Source organism: Mustela lutreola, chromosome 13, assembly GCF_030435805.1.
Source record: "Mustela lutreola isolate mMusLut2 chromosome 13, mMusLut2.pri, whole genome shotgun sequence".
Classification (NCBI taxonomy): Eukaryota; Metazoa; Chordata; class Mammalia; order Carnivora; family Mustelidae; genus Mustela; species Mustela lutreola.
The window spans coordinates 69,462,415-69,478,715 of record NC_081302.1 but is presented as its reverse complement, the minus strand read 5'-3'; the positions used below and the strand labels follow the sequence as shown (position 1 = coordinate 69,478,715).

General features: G+C 41.1%; 2 protein-coding genes across 13 annotated transcripts in view; one reads left to right on the top strand and one right to left on the bottom strand.

Moving 5' to 3' along the window:
• Positions 1-16,301, top strand: part of NBEA (neurobeachin) — a 685,682-nt gene that overhangs the window by 480,505 nt on the left and 188,876 nt on the right. For 7 of the 12 annotated variants that reach the window (XM_059144025.1, XM_059144024.1, XM_059144021.1 and 4 more), the window contains one exon: positions 9,960-10,096. In XM_059144025.1, the coding sequence (XP_059000008.1) occupies positions 9,960-10,096 (137 nt within the window). Of the gene's footprint in view, positions 1-8,988; positions 9,064-9,108; positions 9,700-9,959; positions 10,097-13,389; positions 13,507-14,279; positions 14,390-14,448; positions 14,468-16,301 lie in introns of those variants that run through there. The other 5 variants (XM_059144028.1, XM_059144027.1, XM_059144031.1 and 2 more) reach the window with 5 other exon arrangements.
• On the bottom strand, positions 12,664-14,203 carry MAB21L1 (mab-21 like 1). Its single transcript, XM_059144035.1, has one exon. It carries the CDS (start codon positions 13,741-13,743, stop codon positions 12,664-12,666), a length of 1,080 nt encoding a protein of 359 aa, XP_059000018.1. The 5' UTR covers positions 13,744-14,203.

Below are 16,301 nucleotides of genomic sequence, written 5' to 3'. Positions count from 1 at the left end.
AAAACAGGACCCTTGACCATCATGTGTATTCTGGAACGCCTTCCTAGAATAGTGTTTCCTATCTTGAATCCAGGAACATAAGTAAAGGATTTAGAAAGATTTAAAGACTTGTTGCAGACTGTGGAAAACATCATATACTAAAATACCACCTTCCCTCTGAAACAGTAGTTCTAAATTATTCAGGTAAAAGTATGAGGCAAGGAGTCTCTGCAGTTGAGACTAACAAGCTTGCTAGGGAAGCTTTATGTGCCATGAGGAACCTGGATTTTTATCCTGAAGCCATAGCGAGACAATGAAGGATTTTAAGCTGGCAATGAGAAGATCCTATTTATTTATTTATTTTAAGACTTTATTCATTTATTTGACAGAGAGAGAGAGAGAGATCACAAGGAGACAGAGAGGCAGGCAGAGAGAGAGGGGGAAGCAGGCTCCCTGTTGAGCAGAGAACCTGATGTGGGGCTTGACCCCAGGACCCTGAGATCATGACATATATATGTGTGTGTTTTTGTGTATATATATATATATATATATATATATATATATATATATATATATATTTTAATCACTCAGGCCACTGTGTAGCTCAGTATTTTAGGATGCCCACATTTGAGGTAAAAGGCTGTTGTCTGAACTCGAAGAGATAGGAGCATGAACTAAATTTCAGTTGGTGGTGGCAAGAAAGCAAAGGGGACAGCCTCAAAACAACACTAAAATGTCAACGACTGATGCCGGGCTGGGTGTGAGGAGTAAGAATGTAAGAATGAGGGAAACAAAGCCTGAGAGAAGGGATGATATACATACTATTAAATATGTTTGAGAATGTGAAGATGCAGGGTTTCAGGGGAGAAGAGATTGAAGACACTTGGTTCAGTTTGGCCAAATACAAAGGTTTAGAATTTGACACCCAAGTTGAGCGTGGAGTTTACAATTAAAACCACTGAAATCACCCAAGAAAAGTGAGACTATACAGGAAGAAGAGCAGCAGGCCAAAGGCAGAGTCCACCAAGGATACCACGGAAGTCAAGCAGTAAAAGAACAATAGAAACGAGTATGCTGTAGAAATCAAGGATCTCTCACTGAACATTTTTAAATTGATATTCCTTGGAACACAGGTGTTTTGAAATGTGTTAATGAGGGGGAGAAGTATAGCTAAATTCTGGGTTTAAATATAAAATGTTACACAGTTTTTTTAAAAAAATTGATGGATAGACTTTTCTGAGCTTTTAACATATTAATTCATGTATATTCTCCTATCACTCTGGCCCAAGTAGAGGATGAGAGTGACATAAAAAGGAGTGAATAGGAGTGAGGAACTAAGAAGTAGAAACTGATATGTAGAAGCCTAACAAAGGAGAAAAGGAACAAAGATAAGACAGTTGCTAGTCAAGGCAGGATGGGTAGGAAACCACCCCTGGTAGAGTGAGTAACTGCTTGGCACAGGATGGAAGGTACATTTTCTGAAATTGGAGAAAAAGAGGTATTGACAGACGCAGAGGCAGAAAAAGTCTTTAGATGGAAGAGGGCATCAAGATCAATGACAGATTTTCTTTTTCCTCCAAAATACAAAACTTTCATTTCTTTATATAGTCAGGATGGAAAAATGTTCCTATGTGAATTTTCTAGGAAGGAACTATATATTTCACCGTCTTCTCCACAAGATGTGTGACCACCAAAAGGGATAGATAACTGCTTCACAGACTATAATACCTGAACTCTAATCTTTGATTCCTTAAACATTCCCGAAACATCTCACGTTCACAGCTATGTATGTTTTCTTTTTCTTTTTTTTTTTTTTCCAAGATTTTACTCATTTATTTGACAGAGAGGGAGAGCACAAGCAGAGGGAGCAGCAGGCAGAGGGAGAGGGAAGAGTAGCTTTCCCGCTGAGCAGGGAGTCCGATGTGGGGTCCGTGTGGGGCTCGGTCCCAGGACCCCTTGGCTCATGACCTGAGCCAAAGGCAGACACTTCACTGACTGAGTCACTGAGGCTCCCCGGTGTACGTGTGTTTTCAGTTGCATCTCACACTGCCCGGCCCCAGACTTTATACATCCTAATCACTGGCCAGTCTTCCTTATTCCTGTTCACATACTTTATCTGGGTGTTTGTTCTAACTCTTCTGCCCTGCTTACAGTGCTCTTCTCTCTCATATCGCCTGTCCACACCAACCCACCCATTATATCTCACTTTAAATGCCGATGCCATCATCCTGTCCCAACTCCACCGACCCCCAAAAGAGGCTAGATGGAAATCATCACAGTTCAGTGAATGTCTATGGAATATTTATCTGGCCCTCTCTTGTTGAGAGGCAGAATGCATAACAGTTAAAGGCTCTGACTTTGAAGTCACATAACCAGTCCGAATCTTGTCTCTACCATTTACTAGTTGTATGGCCTTCCCTAAATTACTTCACCCCTTGATCTCATTTTCTATCTGTAAAATGGACACAGTAGCAGTACCTCTCTCCTAGGTTTGTTGTCGTGAGGAGTAAGTGAGATCAATTCATGTAAAGTGCTTTAACAATCCTCAGCTACCCTTCCTCCCTTATGTCCTATGTATTTCTTATCTTTACTATGTAATATAAGCTCTTGAGAAAAATTCATGTCTTATACTTTACTATATGCTCTCTTAGTACCAAAAACAGTGAATAATTTTTGTTGACTACATGAATGAATGAGTGAATGCTGAGTTGAATATCGCTCTCTAAGCATTTAATTTACAAGAAGGAACTACTTGGTAGGAACGATATGGCAGTTTTTAAATTATGCCATTTAAAAAATAATGGTATGCGTGGAACCTAGCTAGATTGACCAATTACATAATAGCTCTTGTTGGTTTTCAGCATCTTTTATTTATGTTTTCTTCGAAATGCATTGTCTTTCACATTTTTAAAGAATAATTTGAAGTCATTTCCAGAAAAATAGAAAGGATGTGATCTGTTAATGTAAGTGTCCTTTTAGCTCTAACATACAAATGTGACAATCTCTTTGCAATTCCATAAAGACAGATTGCATACTATGTGACAGTTACTGTGTTAGATAAGAAGATAACGCCCCTTTCTGTAAGTAACTTGTGCCAAATGGGAGAAATAGACTTCAAAACACATATATTTAATATACTATAAGGCTGCAGTGAAGATGCACCCGGGAAACCATGGGAGCATGAAGGCAAGGCACTTACTCCAACCAAGGGATGCCAAGAGTACCTCCTAGTCCAATAGATTTAAATCATCTCCTCTGGTTTATTCACTCATCTATTCTAGCAGGAATTTACTCTTCTCAATCATTAAATGATATCCTAGTGCCATAAAAGAGTCACTACCCTTCCAGAAAATGAAAAATGTATTCCATATGTTGAACTAAATGTGATGTAACTAGAAACACAAATCTCATCTGGATCACCTATTGAATCAAAAAGCAGAACAAATTATCACCATGGACATTAAGACTATCACTGTTTTTGAGTATATTTTTGTGCTTAAAAACTCATTTGTATTTTACTTAGACTATATATGCTTTATAAGCTTTTTTCCCAGTAAAATCATTCATTGCCTTTGTGGAAAATGCACTAGTTTTTGTTGATTTATTTTTAACACAAGATTATCTGTTATACAAATAAATTGGAAAGCCTAAATGGTAAGTTAAAATTAGAACCTATCAGATTATCTCTTGTTACTTTTAAAAATTATTTACTATAAGCACAATGAATAAGATGAGATGTTAGATAATATTAGTGCAAAAATAGGGTGCCCGAGTGGCTCAGTGGGTTAAGCCTCTGCCTTTGGCTCAGGTCATGGTCTTGGGATCCTGGGATGAAGGCCCGCATGGGGCTCTCTGCTAAGCAGAGAGCCTGCTCCCCCCCACCCACTGCCTCTCTGCCTACTTGCAATCTCTCTCTGTGTCAAGTAAATAAAAATAAAATCTTTTAAAAATATATTAGTGCAAAAATAAGTGTTCTACCCTGATGAACAGATATTTTGTTAAATGCAGTCTTCAACTGTTCTTATATAGAAGGTTCTACTCTTTCCGTTTCTGTTTCAGACCATGTTGAGTTTTACCAGAGGTAGGAGTACTTGGATCTGAAAACACTGATGTGGTTCTTAAACACCTGTCTCCTTTTTTTGTACAGTAATAAACTAATACACTAAGTGCACTATGGAGATGATTGGTTATTGTCCCTCTCAATCTAAAGATAGATTATGTTCAAAAAGTCACCAAAGAGAAACCACGTCTTGGGCACAGTGAGCTTTGTATAAAATTTGGGTTTGTAGGGATGCTTGGGTGACTCAGTTAAGCATCTGCCTTCGACTCAGGTCCTGATCCCAGGGTTCTGGGATAGAGTGCCCCATCGGGCTCCCTGCTTAGCAAGGAACCTGCTTCTCTCTCTGCCTGCTGCTCCCCCTGCTTGTGCATGTGAAACTCTCTCTCTCTGACAAATAAGTAATAAAAATCCATTTTTAAAAATTGGGGTTTGTAATGGAATGTGTGTGTGTGTGTGTGTGTGTGTGTGTGTTAGGGAGGGAGGGAATACTGCTAGAAGTTAAATTCATAATTCTTGAGCTACGTATTCTCTTAGTTGTTCACATTATTTTTTTTGACTCAAGTATAAACATAACAAACTCAAACATAAACTACTTTCATGCAAGAAGTTTTTGAAAACCTCAAAGGACTATTATTCTGGTAGTATATTTGGACCACTATCAATATTCTCTGTACATAAAGAAAAGAAACATTGTCTAGAGATTTTGTTACTATACTTTCTTTTTTCTTGGGGCATTTCAAATGCCTGAAATCCAGGGAACTATCCTAAATGATAGAAATCTCAGATCTTCTGCAACATTTCCCCCAACTCCCTCTTCCCCAGGCACACACACAAACACCTCCATTTTCTTTGTGCCTAAAGCTTTCCTAGGATTCCAAAACTAAGTTCCAACTTTCTCATACTCTTATTAGTTTCTTTTAAGTTGTTCTGAGAGTGATGCATGTTATCCTTTTAATTCTATGGGAGAAATATTTTTTAAGATTTTTATTTATTTATTTATTTATTTGAGAGAGAGAGAGAGAGAGAGAAAGCAGGAACAGAAGAGAGAGCACAGGCAGGAGGAAGGGTCAGAGGGAGAGGAAGAAGCAAATCCCAGCAGGGAGAGAGCTGAACACAGGGCTCATCCCAGGACCCCAGGACCCTGACCTAAGCCAAAGGCAAACACTTAACCAACTGAGCTACCCAGGCACCCTAAGAAATGTTTTCTTTAAATTACATTGTCATACTTAAAAATAATAGAAGTCCAATGCAGATAGATATCTTACATATGCTCAGTCACTCGTGCTAGGAGTTATTTTCCTACAAATTGAATCACAGTGTAGAAATAATTGTAAGAATCATTTTTATTTTTCTTTAATTTTTTTGAATGCTATCGTTTTGCACTAAACACAAAGGATTTCAGATGAACTCTATTCCTTTTAAATAATGTCAGGATTTTAAGTTTAATAATTTATAAAGATTAGTCAATGTTTATTATTCCCAAATAATTGTCTTTTAAGTGTCCGTAAAGCAAATTGAGCACGTGGTTCCGAAGTAATTGAGGTCAGAGAAAATCTACATAGTTAATAATACTTTTATTAATATTAAACTAAGTTTAGGAAGTATTCAAGTGATTCTAAAATACATTGTAACTTCAGACATACTAAATACAGTTTGGGCCAATTAAAATTCATCAAATAATTGTAATTGCCAATTTTATTTAAACTTCAATTCTTTGTCCCTATATACTCTTGTGGTACATTATATTGAAATTCATAAAGAATCTTAGCCTTGTTTGAAAATTTAATTGCCTGTTAATACCTAGAATGTTATTGACACCCCTAAAAAATGACTAATTTCTCTTTGTAAGAAAAACAAAAGCAGTCCTTGACCTCTGGAAACTACCCTGAGCCTTGAAAGGAAGCGCATATTGCCAGGAATTAGCCTAGAGCTCACAGCTAGGCCTTGGTGTTCTCCTGTTGGTCATAAATAACCTCCCAGAACACCAGGATCAGACAAGGTCTCATGATGATGATGTGAAGCAAAAAACGACTTTATAAGTCATGGAAGTATAGACAAAAGCAAGGTTACACTGCAGACCACCTCAATACCAAACAGCCCCCCCATCTCCTTTTTAATATGAGGGACTACCACTTCTCTGCTAACTATAGCATTAGCTAGATCTGGTCCTCCCTCCCTCTAAATGAGATTTATTAAGACCCATAATCGCAGAATTATCCCTGCTTCCTGACAGAGCCCAATCCAGAGCAAAGCCATGCTCCTTGAACCCTTCCCAGAATCGCTTCACCAAAGCCCAGATCCTACAAAAGTCCTTTTTGACACTCTTTCTAAGTTGCCTGTGTCTTACTCACTGCAGTGAGCAGTAAACCCAACCTCTTAAACTACAGATGTATTCCCGGTTGGTCTTCGACAGGAGAGTATCGACACATCCATACCTCCTAAACTATGAATATTGAACTAGTAGTTAAGTAAAAATGATATAAAAGAACCTTGTAAACTCTAAAGCGCTATTAAAAAGTTGGTGTATTAGTGAGATCTCCAGACTTGGAATTTTGTTTTCAGTAGAATCATCCAAACCCACAAGTATTTTTTAACATTCTACTTTTAAAATACATCTGATGAATAGTTCCCTTTTCAAATATAAAACATATGTACTTTCGACTCTAGGTTCACCATCTCAACTGATTAAAGATGCTGTGACTCTGAAAGAGAAGTTCATTCATTTGAAGAGTCTTTTCCTTATGCTTGGGTAATCTTTGTTCTAGGACAGACTTTAAATCAGCATTTAAATTAATGTCAAGTAATATCCTTTTCCTTTCAAAAATAGTAATGGATCAATATTGCTTCAACACTCTGTTGTCAGTGCTAGAAGTAAATAACACTTATGAGTTCCTTTAGTTACCACTTTGCACGGTGGAATTCTAAAGGACTGTATTGTATGCATCAATACAGGGGAGGAGGTTTGGTTCCATCTATTTGTTTAACTGCACTTCAACAGCCATCACTTGACTTCAGTGTGTGCTTGAGAACAGTATTATAACGTATCCTTTTATTGCTCTAGTAATGATTGGAATGGATATATCTACATTCAGTCTTGAACTCACCACACCAAGGAAAGTTAGGAGGTTAAATTTGTACCCAGTTATCTTCTAGAACAAAATCTGCTCTATCGCCATCTCTCTGGCATCCAGAGAGGCTGCCCTTCTTAAGCTATTTTTATTTGAACAGGGATCCCAAGCTTTCAGATAACCAGATCTTCCATGTAAGATCTGCTGGTTTGTGATGGTGTCTTATGTAAACATTTTCGTATCAGATCCCTAAAATCCAGAGGCTCCCCCAAAAGGGATTAAAACATAATCCCCTCTCTCTATTGCTGTAGTGGATTAACTCTGTATTCTCTCTGATGCTGGTTTGCTCCCTGAAGGCTACAACAAAAAGATTCAGTGCTCCTTAAACATAATATGGAATTGGAAGTTGTAATTGGAGATTTCCCAAGGACAGGGGTAAAAATGACACACTATGAAGGCTGAATGTTTCATGACGCGTCTTTTTTAAATAAGGACCAGTTCGAAGTCCTTTTATAAACCCCCAGAAAATCTCAATTCAACAGAATAAGATTGGAGTAAAAGCAGAAAGGAGGGCAGTCTTCTCTCAGAAATGTAGAGAGTTTAGTAGAGAGAATGCGTTCCTCGTTAAAAGTTCACGGAGATGTGTCCTTAAAAATTCGTAATATATTTCAGTAAATCAGTATGTACGGTTTTGATAATGTGTTCAGGGATTTTTTTTTATGCCACCCCAATTTAATTGTTTGGATATATTAAATTACTTTTTTAAGAGCAAGGAATAGCTCGCCATTTTAAATGTTTGTGACCATTCTACGTCTCCAAATGCCAGAAACCTCTATTAAACCAGAAATCAGTAGTCGCCAGTGTATAGAATGACGACTTTCCTGAGGTTTTAGCAAGGCCCAGCGACATTTAAGAAGACCCTGTTTTTGATGTCAGTCACGGCACCTTCTTTCTCACCTCGCCCCAATCAAGAATAAGCTTTCTGGATTTCTCCGAAAGGGAAACAGGGAAGGTGGCATCCAGAAGAGCGTCCTGGTGGCGGAAGGGTTAAGGGAGCGGTTCGAACCGGCCCGAGCGATGGGGGATTCCGAGGAGGGCGCGGGAGGCAGGAGGCGCCTCGGAGCGCGCGCACAGACCCTCCAATAAACACAAAGGAGGGCCTGGGGAATAGAAACCCAAATCCACTTGTAATCGTACAAGAGATTCGGGCATAATTACTTGAGCAACCTAGATTAAGATTGATGAGCCTTTAAAGTGGCGCTTCAGATCGACCGCCTCGCCCTTTGGAAAGAAAAACCTTGTGGAGCCGAGCTGGACCCCGACTCCGCTGGGCTCCGCGGCGGAAACTCGGGCCGGGAGTCCGCGCGCCCCGGGGCCGGAGCCCCCCCCCCCCCGCCCCCAGTGCGGGCTCCTGGAGGACGGGGAGCAGTAAACTGAAAGAAAGGGCTTGGCGTTAGTCAGAGCCCGGCGGTCAGGATCTGGGGTGAAGGCCGACACTGACCCAGTTTGCTTCCGTCCACCCCGTTGAGCGCGGCTGAAGCCAGCCGATTCCTCTGTGTGCCTCCCGCAGCGGGAACGGCCGGGCTTTGTGCAGGGCGGTCGCGGGTTTAGTGTGTGCTACTCCCTGGAAACGTGAACTTTCCCGCAGTTCCCGCGCCCGGCGGGGTCGGGCCTGCTATCAGTGGCCTTGGCGGTGGCCAGAGGAGCCGGTCTCCCCGGGAGGAGCAGCCGCCGAGGGGCCCGAGCCTGGGCGGCCGCAGGGGACCTGCCTTTTTATTGCCTTTATCCTACTGTTAATGTGACTCATTTGACTATATGCATTTCAGGGCGGGCGGGCGGGGGGCGGGTGGAAGGGAACATACCGCGCCCTTGCTACCAAAAACGAAGAGGAAAAAAGGGGGCGGGGGGAGAGAAGGAAGGAAGGAAAGAAAAGAGAAGAGCAGAGAAAAAGAACAAGTAATTTCTGATTTCCGTGTCTGTATCTTAAGTACAGTATAGCAAAAAAAAAAAAAAAAAAAAAGCCTCCCCTTTTGGGGAATCTTCAAGGGCAGCTAAGTAATCCCCTTCGAATTTATATTCTAAGACGTAATTTTCAACGTTAACTCAGACTGAGGGAATTCGAAGTAAGCACCTCAGTAGGCACACTTTCTAAAAATCTCTTTTACTGGAGATTAGTTTCTCTAGTTTTCCAAGTTGAGAGATAGTACTTTTCGGACGCTTTTCTAAGAATCTTCTTGTTCAAGCGTCTTACAGTTTCATCACTTTTGATTGTGGGTGCGATTAACAATTTTTGTTCTTTTCTATATAAGAAATGTACTTAATATCTTTGTGTGCGTGGATATGGATGTGGCGCGCCCTAGGACGCTGATATTAATCTTCCTGCAAGATGCAAACCCGTTAGTACAGTGGAATTTATATATTTAGATCCCATACCCCTTCACATCCTCCCGCCCATCCGTGGGGAACGCTGCTGCCGAGTGGAACGGCTTTACAGGATGGCTGGTCTTTGGGGGCAGTGCTGACTGCCTGCGGTCTCTTTCGGAAAGCCGGTGGTGCTCAATGGAGAATCCCGAGCATTTATAGGATTTCTAGGTGGAGGATACAGACTCGCTTGCTAAGGGTCACTTATTCGGTATCTTGACCACTTGGGGTTTTATGGGATTATTTATCTCTACTCTTGTTATAAGATAATGTGCAAGAGCTAAGCAGACCTTATCTCACATGAAAGAAGCTGGCCGGGTTACACTGGCACCATTTTCTTAGTGCATCTTTAAAAATAAAGACCTGCGGCACCCTTTGGGAGGGAGCGGGAGAGGGCCACAGGGACTGACTCCTGTGCCCTTGTCTTTCAGGCCCAGTGGTTCTCAGCACCCCAGCCCAGCTCATCGCTCCTGTGGTGGTGGCCAAGGGGACTCTCTCCATCACCACGACCGAAATCTACTTCGAGGTAGATGAGGATGATCCTGCCTTCAAGAAGATCGACACGAAAGTGAGTCAGAGTGATTCGTGTGCAGTACTAGTGGCTTTCTGGCAGGAAGTGGTTTTCGATTTTGCTTGGTTTTAAATGACAGTGGGGGAGGGGAGCACATTTCCATTTTTGTCATAGGAAATAAAATGAATGAAATAACACATGCTCTATTTTATGGGATTGAAAAATATATTAATGATTTTAAATCCCGTGTTACCAGAGCATGCACATTACAGTCTTTCCATGAGTGCCTTTGTGTGCGCTTGGGTAAATTTGGTAGGTAAGCCAATTGTTCCAAAGCCTCTGGGGTACAGCATCCCAGGCTCTCTGGGAAGACCAGGAGGGGTCTTCTGAAATATTTTAAGATGACTTTTACTTTCCAACAGTGTAAATTGCAATGTGAATTACTATTCATTGAAAGGTTGTAAGGAAACTGGGGAGCAGCAGCGTTTAGATATAAATTCCACTCCATTATTACATCAGTTTTTCATCTCCTGAAGTGAGAATGAGTTTTACATGTGAATTTAGAATAAGAGAAACTGATTGTTTGAGAAGCGTTGATTTAAAGTGTATATAGGTATATGGGTATATACTAGCAATCAGATGTTTAAAGTTCGTGTTCTTCTGTGGGTGCCATGCCAGAAAAATACCTACTTGGACAGTATGAAGTACATAAATATTTATTTATTATATCTTAATGTATAGATTTTAACACCTGATATTAGGATAGCTCTACACCCCTGCTCTTTTTATTGAAACCAATTTGATTGTTGTTTTAACTTTTATGTTCCTGTGCAGTTTGCAAACTTTTTTCCTGAGGTTAAGAATTCAAGTGTCATGCCAGATATTCAAGCATCAGTTTATAAAGATCTTTCTGTGTGGTGTTATCAGAAGGAACTATTCTAATATCGTCAAAGACAAATGCGCCCACAGATCCAGAACTATACTACTTATATGTAATTTTTACATAGAGATAAAGTATCATTAAACACTTTGTAGAAGAGGAATTGAAATTCTAAAATTCATTCCCGTCTGAATTAATCACCTACCTTGAGGCCTGTAGGTGATTAGTGCTCTCAGCACTTGTTGATATTAAAATACTTGGAAGGACAGTCATAGGACTTCTTGCACTTCCAGCTCCCAAAGGCTGGAATGTTTAAAATGGGTATGAATGTAGTGTATTTGATTTTTAAATAATCGAAAGTGTGTCTTTATGCTTTTATCATTAGTTTGCTCTTTGAAGTAAAAAGAAATTTGGGATTTCTGATTAACTTCCTCAGCTAATGGAACACTTACTGCATAAAATAAGATTTGACATAAAATGGTCAGAAATAATCTTTATTTGGTTAGCACAGTTATACACATTTTGAAACTTTCATTATGACTTGAAGTTCACTTTCTCTGAGTTAGTCTAATTTTTAACTGAGCAGTCTGTACCATCATGACATAGTTTTTCCTCATATTATCAAAAATGCTACAGAAATACTAATCTAGAAGAGCAAGCTTTCAAGGGTAGATTTAAGTGTGTCTGCTGTAGAAAGAAATAGTCTTATAAGTAAATCATTATCTTGTGTAGCTGTACAAAGAGTTTTCTCCAGGATTTTAAGGTTTTATTTTTAGTTTCATTAGCATACTCCTTAAAATGTTTAAAATACTCGAGTGGGTTGAATTTTCAAAATGGAGCATTACCTTTTTTGATAGAAAAACAATTTAAAGTGAGACACAACAACTTTTATTTTACTTCATTTATTAGCTTCTAATTAAATAAAAACCAGCAACAGAAATTAAAATCTAAATCACAAAAGTAGTTATCCAGTGTATTTCAAGTGCATTTTTCAAATATATAATTCAGATATTCAAGCGTTATTATATAAGCTGAATTCAAATTTCTTTGAATATATTTAAATAACATTTCAAGTATATTTATGGAATGTTAGAAATAGAACAAGCATTATATTTGAAACAAAATGTAAACTTTTTAAAGTTCAGACACTTTCAAAGACAGATAAAAGTACCAGGAGGAAATCTACCTTTAAATGGTATCTTTGTTAGTGGAAAATGTCTGGCAGTCTCCAAAACGGCAATTTAACTTCTGTTCACCAAATCACAAAACACCAACATCCACACTTTCAAAGACAAAGTGAGATCACAATATTTGTTACAAATCAAAATATACATTACACTTTCCTTCAGATGGCATATCCAAATCGTGTTTACTCACAGACAGATGCACCTAAATCACCAGGATTGCTATAATCCTTTGAAAGTTAGGCAGAGTGTTCGCTGTGGTCTTGCATTACAGCCAGGTTGTTTTCCCGGTATTACTGTGTACTTTGCAAGGGAAATCCTTTGTAAAGAAGTCTTCTAATACTTGTGGGTTTGGGTTTTTCTCCATCCGCTTTCCCTACTTCTTTTTCTCCCCTTGGAGGGGTGGGTGAGATGATGCCTACACGTTGTATTGTTACTCCTTTTTAAGGAAGAAATTGTTTGCACTGACAAGTGGGATATTAGGAATCCAACAGGAAGTTTACACTGAATCAGATCTTTGAGAAGAGTAATCACATTTCGGCTCTCGATTAAATTGTCCTCTAAAGTTTTTCCAAACTTTTCGGGTTGGTCAGGATCTCTCTTGCCAGTCGCCACGTTTGTTTGGCAGCGTTTTCCAGAGCCGAATGAGGTTTGCCTTGAAACAGATCTAAGTTCGGTAGGAAGTAGTGAGGACACCGCCGGCACTGCAGGCAGGAGATAAGTTGCAGCAAAATCCCGTTAAGCCGATCACCCAGGCAAGACTCGTCCCAGTCTGACTCCCGGGGATGCTTTTCACACTCGTAGGAAACCAAAGTCTTCATGTGGTAATTGTTCAGGGGCTGGCCTGGCAGTTCAAGGTGACGATCCCGTAAGGTTTTGAGGATGGAGAGGCATTTCTTTCTGCAGCCCCCCATCTGCAGTCTGTTCTCTGCTTCCGCGAACTGCAGCACCCAGGCGTCGCTCTCGGCCGAGCTCTGTTTGCCGGCCAGGGAGTGGCACTCCTTGGACAAGAGATTGAACCCTTCCGCTTTGACCTCCGCCACCCGGTTGGGTCCCGGCCAGGGGATGTGGGGAAGTGGCCAGTGGGCAGCACTCCTCGGCCAGATCCCGGTGCATTTAAAAGCCGGGGTGATCTGCACCACGTACCTATCTCGGATTCTCAGTTTCACTTCGCTGGTGTCTGCCACCATCTTTACCACATCCCTGTAGCTACATTTGTCTACCGCTTGAGCCACCAGCGTCTGAAACCTGGACCGGATTTTGCGCGCCGAGAGGTAGCCGGAGGCGGTAATGAATTCCACCCAGAGGGACATGCTCCTCTTGCGCCCGTCGCTCAACTTCAGCACCGCGCAGCCCGGCAGCGAGCCGTCGTCCACAAAGTTGAACACCCCCATTTGGTTAAGGTAAAGCACCACTTCAAATTCGGTGGGGGAGATGACCTCGAGGCCCTCGTAGCGGTTGTCCATCTCGTTGAGAGAGCTGATGAACCGGGGCTCCTGCACTTCCACTTCTTTAAGCACGTCGGAAACTACTTTGCAGACTTCCCGGATAGTTTTTGCAATGGCAGCTTTCCTGGCTTGGCATTTCTCATTGTAGTATTTATTCAGATGGTATACCAGCTTGGCCTGGGCCGCGATCATGTTGGGGCAGAGATCCGGATTGTACACCGGAGTCTCGCAGTAAGCTGTGGGATCCAATGCGGCTGCTAGCGCTGGAGCCAACTTCGGTGGAGAAACGGGCCGCTGCGCTCAGAAATGTACCCAAACGCTCTCCGATGTGTTGCAGCGGTGGGTTCCTAGCCGCTGCTTTCCCCTTCCTTTTATCTTTGAGCCCAGACGGTCTTAAAGTGAAAGATTGTTCTCCCCCCTCTCTCGGTCTTTCTTCCTCTTTTAAAGAATCCTTGTGTGAGAGAAACGCATGGAGAGATCACCTTCTCAGTAATGAAAACAAAAGTTGCGCTGAGACCCAGCAAAGCTCTTCCAGTAGTCAAAATAATCAACCCTTTCCGTATTTATTTACGCTTTCCCGTAATCATTGTGTATGCTGGACTGTTAATCAGATGGAGGAAAAGTGTGCTGAGTGTGTCGGGGGTGAGTGTGAGTGTGTATATGTCAGAAGAAGCTGCTGTTGGTTTGTCTAAGAGCCCAGATGCACTCGTGTGGAAATTATAAAGGCAGGGCCAGGCAGGCTGGCGGCCAATCGCCACTGGGCTCGTCACGACAGCCTCCTTCAGCTCCAACCCGGCTAATTAATCCCCCCTCATGGATATAGGCACACAAACTAAAGGTAGGAGGCTGCTGCCGGCAGAAAACCACGCAGGCCACCTAGACAGTTTTGGAAATCAAGAGGAATCTCTCAGCTTTGGTATTAATTGAAGCATATTGACGTTTTGAAAAGACTTGGCAAAGTGGTTCTCTTCTGTGTTGAAAACCCTGCCTGTCTTTTTGCAGGGGAAATGCAAATACAGGTGTATTAATGGCCATCCATCAATTAGTGAACTAGATGGGGTCTTCTAAAACAAAAGTCAGTAACTTGCATTTAGGGTAAGATAATTAACGTCTGGTAATCCTTGAGGTCTTTTTAAATGCAGGTTGAGAGTTTGCTCTTTCATGTATATGTAAGTTGGCTTTAGATGGACTGATGCCTGTGTCATTTGGGGGATGTTCCTATATGTTAGAATGGGGTTTGGGGTTGGGTTTTTTGTGTGTGTGCGTTTGGTGTTGTTTTGTTTTGTTTTGTTTTGTTTTTAACACTATGCAGCGTTTTATCTCTGGTTTTTTCCCCTCATTTGCAGTTGTTGAAAGGAATATGAAAATTATTGCTTTGTTAGGTGTTGTCTACCCCAGTTTAAGTTAGGATGTTTAAAAAATGTTTAGTGTTACTCCCCCTCTCCCCAACTGCAGCCCTCTTTGTACTTTGGTAGACTTGCCCAACATAATCAGGACAGTAAGCTTTGTATGCACTGATGGGAATATTTTAAAAATAACTTATCTCTGTGATTGAGAGATTACTGTAATGTGAGTTCATAGCTATGTTTTAATATGTGAAATCAAAGCAGAATCATGGAGATGAGACCTACTGGCAGATAACTGTTCTGAAAATGTTCACGTTTAGGGTTTCTGGCTTGCTTATTGATGTATAATTATACCTCCTCGCTTAAGTGTCCTTAGTGGTGACCTGACAGTAGACTTCTAATTGTTATAGGATTTCATGTGATTTGGTTGAGGGAAAATGGGTAAGATTTTAAGAGAAAATTAATTTGCAGTCATCCAGAGCTTTTAAATTTAAAATATCATTTGGAATACTTTGAAAGAAATCAGCATTTCTGCATTTTGGAAACTTGAAACAGGAGGGGGAGAATGGATTTATATAGAATATGCTTTTGGTTTTTGTTTTGTTTTGTTTTGTTTTCTGGTGGTACCAGTTGTGTCCTTAATGTACAGGAAAGGAAATAAATACCACTTAGGGATTATGTAGTGGTTTTAAAACCTAAGCAGATTTTTTAATGTCTACCTTTAATTTAGATGCCATCTCTTTAACAATATTTCCAGCAAAATCCTATAACTCCTGGTAACAGGTCTGTAGGCTCTTTCCTTCAGATCCGCTTTCAACAAGATCTTGTTCCAGGCTCCTACTTTTTACTCCAGCATTTGCTTGCTTATTTATTTATTTGTTTGTTTGTTTATTTGTTTTTGCACAGGTATGAGCGTCACAAAGCCATCTATTATTTCCTTTTCTCCTTATCCAAGAGTAATAGATTCCGATCTAGCTTAAAATAGTACATGAGAGTTGGGGCTCATGGCATCCATCTACTGTTTTCCCCAGGAACCTTCTATTCCCTTAGGAGCAGGGATTGGGAACAACCCGAAGAACCCCTCCCCACTTCGCAGGCTTTGCGGGTGAATGCACTGCTACCTTTTGGCAGTTGGAAGAAGAAGAGGAGGCAAATCAGAACCGGAGAACCCTCGGCCCAGAAGGCGGAGAAGTGCCTTGGCCTCAGGGGGAAAGCCGCGTCAGGCTCTCACCCAGCGCAGGTTCCCTCTCTCGCTGGTCCGCACTCCCGAGCCATCCTTCTTTTCCTCTCTCTCTTCCATAGGGATTGTTTCCCTGTGTGCCCGTCCTTTTAAACCTTACTTGGTGTCCTCGGGTTCTCCACTGCTCCAGGCCACGGCCCCTGCCCGCGAACCTCTCGGCCCCG

What these genes read in the sequence shown, in the direction of transcription:
- MAB21L1 (XM_059144035.1), bottom strand. Translation starts at nt 13,743, where the DNA reads ATGATCGCGGCCCAGGCCAAGCTGGTATACCATCTGAATAAATACTAC.